Raw genomic sequence first — 11,572 nt, forward strand, 5'->3', positions numbered from 1 at the left:
GTATTCTCTGGTATGGTTTTCAAGTTGAACATATCTTACTAAAAGCCTAGTGATTATATTGTAAAACTCTGGAGTAGACTGCATGATGAGTAAACAATAGCCCTTGGTCCAGATCTGGCCCACTTCCTGTTGTTTTTCACCCCCCCCCCCATTTCCTGTTTTTGCTTAGAATGTTTAAAATTTTTGTTTCACTTTTATTTTTAAGTGGTTTGAGAAAAAACGAATTATATGTTGTAACATGTAAAAATTATAAACAATTTAAATTTCGGTGTCCATAAATAAAAGTTTTATTGGAACATAGCCATGCTCCTTTATTTATGTATTGTCTGTGTGCTTTTATGCTACAACAGCAGAGATGAGCAAGTAGTTGCAGTAGAGGTTGAGGTGGTGCTCTGATTGCTTTGTATCAGCACTCAGTGCACTACAAATGGCAGCAATGCATTTATAATTTGACAGGTTTTCAAGTGCCACACGCACCTGTGTACCACCATACTGGGACATTTTTTAAAAAATGACCAGTGTGTACCCATCATGTCAAAACTATACAAGTGGACTTTGAATGTCAGTGCTTTCTAACACTGAAAGTGTGGATAATTTTACAGAATCAGATGCCAGGTCATCGTGGTTATTATGCTGTGATGCAACAGCTGTGCTAGAGAATATATTACCATTCTGAGCCCTCATAATACTCCCAACTCACAGGAAAGCAGAGGTCAGAAAATTAGAAAACTTAAAAGAGTATTTCATTCCAGCAGAATTTCTTCACAAAAATAAAAAATTCAAATGAGGCTGTAACCTAAGTGAGTTTCAGAGTCACTTGTGTGTTAGCCAAGAAAATAAAACTGATTACCAATAGTGAGTTAAACTGTATTTAATTAGGGGCACCTGGGTGGCTCAGTCAGTTAAGTGTCTGCCTTCAGCTCAGGCCATGATCCCCGGATCCGGCCCTGGGATCGAGCCCTGCATCAGACTCCCTACTTGGCAGGGAGCCTGCTTCTCCCTCTCCCTCTCCCTCTGCTTGCTGCTCTCCCTGCTTGTGCACCCTCTCTCTATCAAAAAAATAAATCTTTAAAAAATCATATTTAATCAGAGCAGCCAAAGATACATGTGCAGATAAAATAAACTTATAGGCCATTAAGCTTTCAGCAAAAACTGCTTGAAGAATTGAGGACATTGGAAATGGTATCAGTCAAAAAACAGACTATTGACTGTGTAGTTGTCAATGTGATATATTTATAGCATATTTTAAGGTAAACTAGACGAAAGTGGTAACCAAAGGCCGGAAGGTAATAAATGTATATCATTGTAAGATTATTAGTAATTGGCAAAATAGTATTTTTTGAAACCAGACTGATAAAGAAGTAAATTGTAACATCTAAAATACCAATAAAAATAATATAAAAATAAATAAATGGATATGTAAAGAGAGATTGGATAGAAAACAATTTAAACCAGAGAGTATTCGAAGGTTTCCTCCTCATTGTAATTATAAGAATTATATTTAATATTTATGTAACAGATATTCACATCTTGTTAAGAAAACTCCCTTCACAGAAGATGAAAAAATACTGCGTTTTATTATGCCAGTTGTTTATCTTTCCAAAACCCCAACAGTATCATCTTCCTCAAAATTAAATGTGATTTCACTAAGTGTTCTTTACTTAGTTGATTCCCAACTACTTGATGCTGCTGGGGTTTTTTGTTTTGGTGATTTTTTTTTTCCTGGTCTTTTTGCATTTGTGTGTGTGAGGGTTTAAGTACACTAATGAATTTTGGACCTTTTTGGATGAGGCTATTTGCAAGATCACTGTCAGAAATCCTGCTCCTGCAGAGTATCTGGGGATATCTCAGTGCATAAAAAGTCATTATAATATGTGGGAAACCGGATCTAGACCTGCAGGACAAAGAAAGCCTAAAAATCTTCTTACACTAAGATAACACTAGAATAAAAATAGGTTCAATTCTATCATTTCCATTAAAAAAGGAAGTTATTTTGTCTCAAGTTGATATATGTTACTTGTACAACCCAGTTATTTGGAGTCAATGCCAAGATTGAAGTGACTGAAGCACTGGTCTCTGAATGGTCTGCATGGAAGCAAGTATAGGCAAGAATATTTTCCAGCAAGCTGAGAAAACACAAACGGAGTACAACCTGAAGTGGAATCTGCTAGGATGTGGTACAGTGAATGGTGGTAAAGATGCCTATGAAGAAGGCGGCTTAGTCGGATAAATTTACAATGTTTGTGAAAATGTAAACCGTTTAAAACCAATAGTTATTATTCATCAGATAGTGTACGGGAAATACTTGAATCTGTCATATATCATTTTTTTTTTGAACCAGCAGCATCAGGAGTGAACTTCATTCACCCTCACAGGCTTTGCCATGATCAGTTCTGTGAATTTAAGTCAGAAATATGAGCTGAATGAATAGTGTGACTTGCTGGACCACAGAGCAGCTCTGGGGCTTACCAGTGATAAATTTTATCGTGGAAAACAAAAAACAAAATCTTTTTCCACTTTCTTTTTTTCTTTGGGGGGGGGGCAGGAATAAGATTAGAATTTTTCCCAGTAAGAAGAAAAAATCAGAATTTTTTCCCTTCACTACTGTTAACTCTTTGAAAGTCAGTTTTTGCTGAAGACTTGATGATGTTTTTTAATTCAACCTAATATTACGAGACAAAATAGCGCTTTTATGCAAACCTTGTATTTCAGTAAAGTCAAGGATGACATTTTTTGAACTATACAATAGTGTGTTCAGTATTGTATTTCAGTAAAGTCAAGGATGACATTTTTTGAACTATACAAACTAATCCAGGGGCTTCCACCTAACTTTTGCTTGGAAGTGACTTATGTCCTGTGCCTAGTGACCCATACATGGCAAATATCAAGAAGAACCCAAGGGAATTCCATCATAAACACCTTCTAAGGGGCGAGGCTGCGCCACTGAAACCACGTGCTCGCAGACCCATGGATCTCGCGGTATCCAGGCCGTGGGAGGGGCACCACCCACGGTAAACTACATAAGCTCTCAAGGATCCACACAGATGAACACTTGCAATCAGTTGTAATGAGGAGGATGACTCTGAATCCCAGTGCCTGAAATGTTAACCCCCAGCCCGCAAAGGAACTATGTTCTCCTTGGTCCACCGACATTCGCAAAAACATAAAAGTACTCACTGTTGGTTAGAATTTGATTTCATCAGGAAACATTTTGTGGAAACTTCTCTTTCTGTAAGTACCAACCTGGTATCTTCCCTTTTCCTCTTGGCCCCCAAAGCCCAAAATACTTGCCATCTGCCCTTTACAAGAAGCAGCCGGGGTCCGGCCCCGCACTGCTACCAACATGGCGCCAGGAGCTGAGCGGAGCATGCGCACTGCGGGGCCGTACCAGCCTCTGTCCTGGGCCCGCGCATGCGCCCTGCTCTGCTCCCCGTGCGTAAATTCACAGACTAGCCTGAAGGGAGAACAGCAGGAAATGGTATCAGAATTGGCGAGAATCAGCAATTTTGCGGAGGAAGCTTTGGGAGATATTGTTGACTGTAGTCAGCCCGGCCTTGGGACAACACTGAACAGGCAAGATGGGTTTGGTGCTTTGGAAAGTGTGAAAGCTGCTAGTGAACCCTGTTCTCTATCAGGAGAAGTAACTCAAAGTAATGAAGCTCTTGCAGAAAAATCCAAGACTTGTCAACAAATCTTGTTGCGAAGATGGTTGGCTGGTCAAGATAGCACTCGGTAATCCTCCAGAACTGGATGAATTCATAAGCGAAGAAGCATATGAGAAATACAGAAAATCTCATGAGGAATGAAAGTGGGACCCCTAACTAAACTAGTATGAAACAACATAACCTAGCATAGTCGTCTTACATTAGTGATGCATAGAGGACCTAAAATAGCAACCACTAGCAGCCAATGGAAAAAGAAACTACTTGCAACAATGCTAATGGAAGAAAACACCCCTTGATTTTATGATTGCACATAAGCGCAATATGCATATTTTTTGCAACCCAGATTTTTTTTTTTCTTTTTCTTTTTTGCAACCCAGATTTTTATGCTAGGCTCCAGTTGTGATGCTTAGAATCCTGAAATTATCTGTGGTTAAAAGCTAGTTATAAATGACAAAACATGGCCCAGAACAAACCAGTTTTCTGTCACTTTTTCAATAGCATTTTGTTGTGGTTTTAGAATATTCCTCACAGCAAGAAAAAATGGATACAGAGCCTGGTACCTTTTTATAGAACGTCTTGGTCCTATCCCTAAGGAGAGCTTTTTCAGTTTGTAACTTATCATAGGAGCTTTCTATTAGAACCTCCTGGAGGAGGTATCACTTCATAATCCCTTCTAGAAGTGACACAGGGATAAAATACATACAGATTGAGCCTGTGCACAAGGCCAACCACAGTATGTATGTCTGCAAGCACTGAAACGTGTTATTACAAACTTAAACCTCAAAGGGTCAGACTAAGGGATAATACAGAATATACTTTGGTAGGGCTTAAGTCACATTTTATCAAAAACCTACATGTTCAAACATTTTTGATGCAAGAACAAATTATGTATATATGTATATATATTTAATTTGCAATAGGAAAAAGTATAGCTCTGCCTCATCTAATAGGTTGCTTCTAATGTAAACTTATATATACTTAATGAAAAATTTGAAAGTTGAATACAAGTAGAAAGAAGGGAAAAGTTAACCCAGGCCCTGTCTGACAATGTCCACTGGAAATATTTTGTTTTTCGTCCCTGTTTTAAGTCCTATTTAATGTGTGCTGTTTTAGTCTACCCAACACATGTTGATTTTTATTTTGAAGGGAAATTTGAGAATGGTGTTGCCGAAGGAATGGTGGATCCCAGGCTAAACCCCATTTCAGCGTTTCGACTTTCGGTTATTCAGAATTCTGCTGTTTGGGCCATTCTTAATGAGGTAAGACAATGTGTGCTATTGGTACACTGCTTAGAAGGTACTTTATTTTATTTTTTTTTACCGTATTTTGATTTCATGCGTAAGACCTTTATTGTACTTCTTATTTTGTATTTCAGATTCATATTAAAAAAGTCACCAACTGACCATCTGCTAAGAAACCAGTACCTATTTTTTCCTGTGAATTTGTTAATTAAAGATAGTTAAGCATGTACCTTTTTTTTTTTACTTGAACACTACCTCTTGTGAAATCTACTGTAGATAAGATGATTGTCATTTCCGCTTGGAAAGTGAACGTCCCATGGATAATTGCATTCATTCAAACCTAAGCTGTCCTCCAATTTTAACTTGACTCAAACATTTTACAATTATGACAGCCTGTTAATATGACTTGTACTATTTTGGTATTATACTAATACATAAGAGTTGTACATATTGTTACATTCCTTAAATTTGAGAAAAATTAATGTTAAATACATTTTATGAAGGGGGTACTTTTGAAGTTCATTTATTTTACTATTATAGACCCTCTTTTATAGATTATCAGGGATTATATATATATAAATATATAAATATACATAAAAATGTTATGGAATTAATTTATTAGAAACATTTAAGAAGTACATATTTTTGTGCAGTAAATTTTTGAATCAATACTTTTTTTGAAAAGTTACCTTGCTTTTTTAAGTTCTTTCTATATTTTTCTTTGGAAATGCAAACATTACAAATTAATGCCATTTTTCAAATGCACTGCCATTTAAGAATGATTCTAGATTGATTTCCTAACCGAAGTACTTTTATAATTGCAGTGATTCAGAACAAACTATTTTCAAAGGCATTTGTCATTCCGTAAAGCCGAGATTTTAAAGACCAATGTCCTTCTTGAGGGTTATTTTACTATATACTGTTTATGGTGTAAAAAATCAGTCTGATAAATTTTAATGTGTGGGGGTCATGCATTCAACCCAAATTACCATGGACTCAACTCATTACATTCCCTCTGATATGCTCTGATATGTAAGATGACAAACTCTATTTTCTTTTTAAATCTTTGTCTTGAATCCATGAGTTAGATGCATTATCTCTCGTTGATCCTTTTATATCTGCACCCATTTTATGAGTTCTGACAAAATGTTTTCTAGGCAATATTATTGTATGAGTCAAAATCACTTAATTTTCAAGAAAAATAAAATTGTAATATTGGTTTTTAGGGAGAGGTATTGTAACAGTTGTATGTTTTTCCAAAACGATTTGTTCTGTTGCATTATGAACTTACAAGTAAATTCCTATCTGAAGAGTACTTAAAAGCTCTTAGGCAATTCCAAATGTTATTACTACTGTAAACAAAAATACTATCAGCCTTAGCAATCAGTGATCTTTACAAAAGTATTTTACTTTTAGGAAGTTCCGAATTATCAGCGTCAGTTCCCAGCCAGCCTGGTATGCCTGGGGTGGGGGTGGGGGGGTTGCAGGTGGGTTACAGGTAGACATGCAGAGATTGATCCCCTGAGCTCTCCACTAGCCAGTGGCTGAGGCTGGAAGTGCCAGCTGTTGCCTCTTGCCTGGAGTCGTTTCCGTGGTTTCACAGGATGCTGAACAAAGAGCTTTCAGACAGCCTTGCTCTGTACAGTGTGACGGAGTGAGAAGTGTTGGGAGACACATAGGGTACAGGTCTTTCCATTACTTGTGTTGGAATCGTTAGTTACTTTCCTGGATTAGAAAGTTACCCGTTGCCACTAATAATTTTTATGTCCAAGTCTAGTTAAAATTTTTTTACTGGGTTTCTTAAATTTACTTTTCGCTTTCTTTGAGTTTTATTTTGTCCTCAAGCTTTCCTGGCCTGATGCCTGTAGGCCAGTTTCGTGTGAAAAGAACCTTTTGTTATAAAATTTGGGCAGCTGCTTCACACACTGACCCGCTGCTAGAACGGCCAAGCGACAGGAGGGAAGCCCTGGGGGTGGGCTGCGAAGTCCTCTGGCCTCCCTGCTTGCCCGGTAGCCCGCCCTGGCTTTGGGGAGAAGGACTGTGCTCTGGAAACCCGGGGTGGGGAGGTGGGGGTGGTGGTGGGGGTGGATGGTGGCTGCAGCTCCTCTCCCTGCTTCTGTGGCTCTGCCTTTGGACTGGGGAGCCTCACTAGCCAGCTCCTCCCTGCGTTCACGCTCAGCCTCCGCTCCCCTCCCAGCCCCAAGGCTCCTTTGAGCCACATTCCCCCAGCTTTCAGTCTCTGTGCCCCCCCCACCCCCCGGTGAATTTTTGGCCAGGAGTGCCGGGCACGAGTGCGGGGCAAGGGGCAGGTGCCAGCCGGGTCTGCAGGCCCCTGGGGACCAGCTGCTCCAGCCCACACACCTTTCTTTTTAACTCCCTTTACCTACAGTCCTTGCCCCCTTCTCCCCCTCTGCCCCAGCCGTCCCGTTTTGGGTTGTTCATGAGGAGTGTGTGTGTGCGCGCGCACGTACGCATGTGCGTGTGCACATGCACATTCTTCCACGTGCCAGGCTTCAAGCTGTGCGGGGGCAAGCCTGCAACTCGCCCTTCATCTCTGGTGCAGAGGTGCTCAGATCATCTCATTGTCGGTCTCTCCCTTCCCCCACTTCCTCCGGAGACCCTTAGAAATGGAAACAGTCCTGTCTTCCTCAAGCAGGTGGCAGCCCTCAGGAGTAGCTGGGGAGTGAAGTCTGGGGATAGAACCTGGAACTGAGGGGAGCATACAGTTGGCCTCGAAAGGACACTGAACCACTTTTTTTTTTTTTATCAGAATCGTGAGTGGGGAAAATGTCCAGTGGTGTCCAGTATATAATAACATATAGAGAGAAATAAATCATGGTTTGCATCTAGTGTTTATTTCCTATAAGCTGTTCTGGCCCCAGAGCTGCCCTGTCCCATATGGCAGCAAGGAAACGCAGGGTGACCACGTAAATTTAAACTAAGAAAACCTTCAGCTCTTCAGTCACAGCAGCTGCAGTTCAGGTGCTTGTTAGCCTGGACAGGACAGCACAGATACAGAACCTGCAGTCACTACAGAAAGTTCTGGAGGGACAGCACTGTGTCAAGAGCACTGGTGTGAACACTTTAGAAACCAGAGTAATGACTTCTGATGAGGAGGGCAAGAGCAGGCATGCAGAATGTATCACAGTGCATTGAGGAGTATTGTCACTGAGAAGGTTGAGGATTATTTCTGAGATTCTAAGACCCCAGATTTTCTGAGGTCTCTGGGTCTCACGTGCTGTATATATTTCTTAAGATTTTATTTATTAAAGAGAGACACAGAGAGAGCGAGGCAGAGACACAGGCAGAGGGAGAAGCAGGCTCCATGCAGGGAGCCTGACACGGGATTTGATCCCGGGACTCCAGGATCAGGCCCTGGGCCGAAGGCAGTGCTAAACTGCTGGGCCCCCGGTGCTGCCCCTCTTGTGTTATTTCAGCACGCTCCGTGCTGTACTGTGTAGTCAAGAACAATGGTTTCAGGCAGTGAGATCGAAAAGCTTTGGAAAAAATGAATGCACATGGATTATTTTGCAGGCAGGCTGTAGACACATACAACCACGGAGAGGTCTTTGAGAAGGGTGCAGCTTTTCAGATCAGTGGTTGCACCATGAGTGATCAGAAGGGGTCTTCATTTCAAGAACCTTCTGCAGTGTTCTGAGGGGCTTCTTTTTGATTTGTCATCATGAAATGTTGTCTCCCAACCATGCTATCCTCAAAGGCAAGTTTGCTTACCATGGAAACAGCATATTTGGAGAGACTGCTCTACTTGACAGCAGGGTGGGTTTGTAGTAGCCAGAATTCTACAGATGACCCTCAGGTACTGTGGATGATGGCCTGGCCCTTTGCATGTGGGCGGAAGCAGTCTTACCTATACAATATCACCCATAATTATGTTATATAGTGAAAGGGAGATTATCTGGGGGCAGCTAATCTAACTGTGTGAGCCCTTTAAAAGCCATTCTCAGGCTGGTAGCATAAGTTAGAGATGCAAAGCAGATGGACTCAAGGCACCACTGCTGATTTGAGATGGGAGGCACCACAGGAGAAGGAACACAGTTGCCTGGAAGGAGCCAAGAGAGGCCTCAGCCAATAGCCAAGGGAATGGGAAGTACAGTCCTACAGCCACCGAAACTTGATTAGTCAACAACTTGAGCGAGCTTGCAAATAGTCCTCTCCAGCAGATGAGAGCCCAGCCCTGCCAACACCGTGATTCCAGCCTTGTGAGACCCTGCGCTGAGAGAACTCGAATCAAGCCTGCCCTGACTTCTGGCCTGTAGAACTGTGAGATAATAAATAGGTATTGTGTTAAGCCTCTGAATTTGTGGTGATTTGTTATGCAGCAATAGAAAAAAATTGTATTTAAAAGAGGGGAGTTGGAAAAGTCTTCACCCTTAATTGCCTATAGTTAACTTAGAGATCTCTCTATAACCACATGAATCAAGTCTTACACTAGCAAACTTATACCTGGTGGGCCTCCTCTGGGGTTTGTTTCTCTGCCAGAGAATCTCAAGTAGTATTGATTGGAAGTTTGTTGCCAAAAACTTGAGTATCTTAGCAATGTTCTGTAAAGAAACTGCTAGAATGGGATTGTTCTCATTCCAGAATGAGGACCCAGTGTATATGGAATCTTTTTCCTGGGAAAGGTAATACTTTGTACTGATTTAGTCTGCTCTGAGCCTGTTCAGTATATTATTAAAAGTTGATGAACAGTGGCATTTTTTTTTTTTAATTTATTTATGATAGTCACAGAGAGAGAGAGAGAGAGAGAGGCAGAGACACAGGCGGAGGGAGAAGCAGGCTCCATGCACCGGGAGCCTGATGTGGGATTCGATCCCGGGTCTCCAGGATCGCGCCCTGGGCCAAAGGCAGGCGCCAAACCGCTGCGCCACCCAGGGATCCCCAACAGTGGCATTTTTAAAGAAGGATTAGGAAAGGAAAAAATCTGCCTTTAGAGATCGGATAATCTACTCTGCATCGAAGAACACACTTTTTCTTAAAAAACTAAAACTTATTTACGTTATTGTGTAAGCACGGATCAAATCCTGTATGTGCCAACCAAATTTTTGTACTTTGCAAATATTTTCCAAAATATCTGTTTCTAAAACATTAATTGCTAATGAAGTTTGTATTTTATTTTGGTTTGTATTTATTTTTACTCTATTGCCATACCCTTGATAGAAGAATAGCAGAGCAAAAGGGAAGAAAATAGAGGCTAAGACTGTCAGAAAGTTAGAAATTGGAAGTCATAAATCATCTTCGTGTTCTAGGGGAACTCAGATAACCCAGCTCTTTCTTTTATAGAAAAGTAAATTTTTCCAAGCTATGTAGCATTATTTATAGTGTGTAAAATTTGATAGCTGTACAGTTTTAATTACTACTTTTGATATATAACATGATAACCAGTATGCTTATTTCTTTAATGCATGTGAACATACAATGCTGAAAAGACTATGACCACAGTATTAAAAAAAAAAAAAAAAAAGGACTTGTTATATATATATATCCCTATCATCAATACCTTCTTGCCTGAAATACTCCACCTTTTTGGGGCACTAACTAGATCATTTTCAAGGAAACAAACAGGAAAGAGCTGGCAGTCCAGTGTGTGTGTGTGTGTGTGTGTGTGTGTGTGTGTGTAAACAATTTAGAAGACATTGTCCAAGAAAGTAAGCTGGGTATTGAATGGAAAGCACTTTGTGAAAAGTACCGTTCTCGGTGTTGTTCATATTGCAGTAAAAATGTTAATAGTGGTGCTAAAATTGTTCTCCAAGTAAGGGTTGTTTGTTGTGGGGAATAACTAATGACACTCTTGGACATGAGGCAGGCTACTTTATGTGTCACTTGCTCCTGGTTGTTGTTTTTTTTGGTATTTATTAATAATTAGCAAATCCCTCCGAGTCAAAAGTTCAGTAGTTTGGTTAGACATCTATTATTTGAAATGCTCAGTGTTTGCTGATATTGGTTGAAAATACCTTTTGAAGACTTATTCTTTGAGCCTTAAAAATGGCTGATATGGATAGCACTGTAAGGTAAGCAAATTTAACACTTTTCATTTCAGTAAAGAGTGATGTTTTCTAACAAAGATTTAAAAATCAGTTGACTGAACATAATGTTTCATTTATGGAATGAAAAACTAATGTGTTTCTCATTGAGAACACTGTTTGGAAAGGTTGTAGATGTTTCTGGAAGCACCCCTTAAGAAAAGGTGCTTGAGGAATTGCTTTTCCAGATTGTACCAGAATTTTTTTTTCTCCTTAAATGTATTGTACATATTTTCCTGAAAATGTTTTCATTGGGTGAATGGTAATATCTGTAGTAATATTTTAGGTACCTGTTGGATTTTTAAAGGAAGTCATTTTCAAATTTGCTGCTATAATTGAAAACCTAATAACTGGTCCTGTTGACTGTGCCTTTCATTACTGTTTCTCTGTGCCACAACCGTTCATGTGTTTGGAATAAAGAAGTTTAAGAAGCCATGTTGAATTCAAGATTCCTTCTAATAAAAATAGATAAAACTTAATGAGTAGTAAGTTTTATTATTAGTTTCAACACTGATATAGGAATTTACCTAAAACTATTTTTAGTTATGTGGGTTTTGGAGAGGACTTCAAAGGAAAAGACACTGATTATCAGGGTTATAGAAGTGTTCACTCTCTCTCACGTATA

The 11,572-nt window shown here is 39.9% G+C and overlaps 1 protein-coding gene across 1 annotated transcript in view; it reads left to right on the top strand.

Annotated features, from left to right (window-relative positions):
• The window catches only part of MGAT4A (alpha-1,3-mannosyl-glycoprotein 4-beta-N-acetylglucosaminyltransferase A), a 124,228-nt gene extending 112,849 nt beyond the window's left edge, over positions 1 to 11,379 (top strand). The window contains exons 16-17 of the mRNA XM_041756938.1: positions 4,812 to 4,924; positions 5,041 to 11,379. Coding sequence (XP_041612872.1) covers positions 4,812 to 4,924; positions 5,041 to 5,067 — 140 coding nt within the window. The 3' untranslated portion in view covers positions 5,068 to 11,379. The remainder of the gene's footprint in view (positions 1 to 4,811; positions 4,925 to 5,040) is intronic.
• Positions 11,380 to 11,572: the final 193 nt, after the last annotated feature.

The sequence above is a fragment of the Vulpes lagopus genome, chromosome 5, assembly GCF_018345385.1.
Source record: "Vulpes lagopus strain Blue_001 chromosome 5, ASM1834538v1, whole genome shotgun sequence".
Taxonomy (NCBI): domain Eukaryota; kingdom Metazoa; phylum Chordata; class Mammalia; order Carnivora; family Canidae; genus Vulpes; species Vulpes lagopus.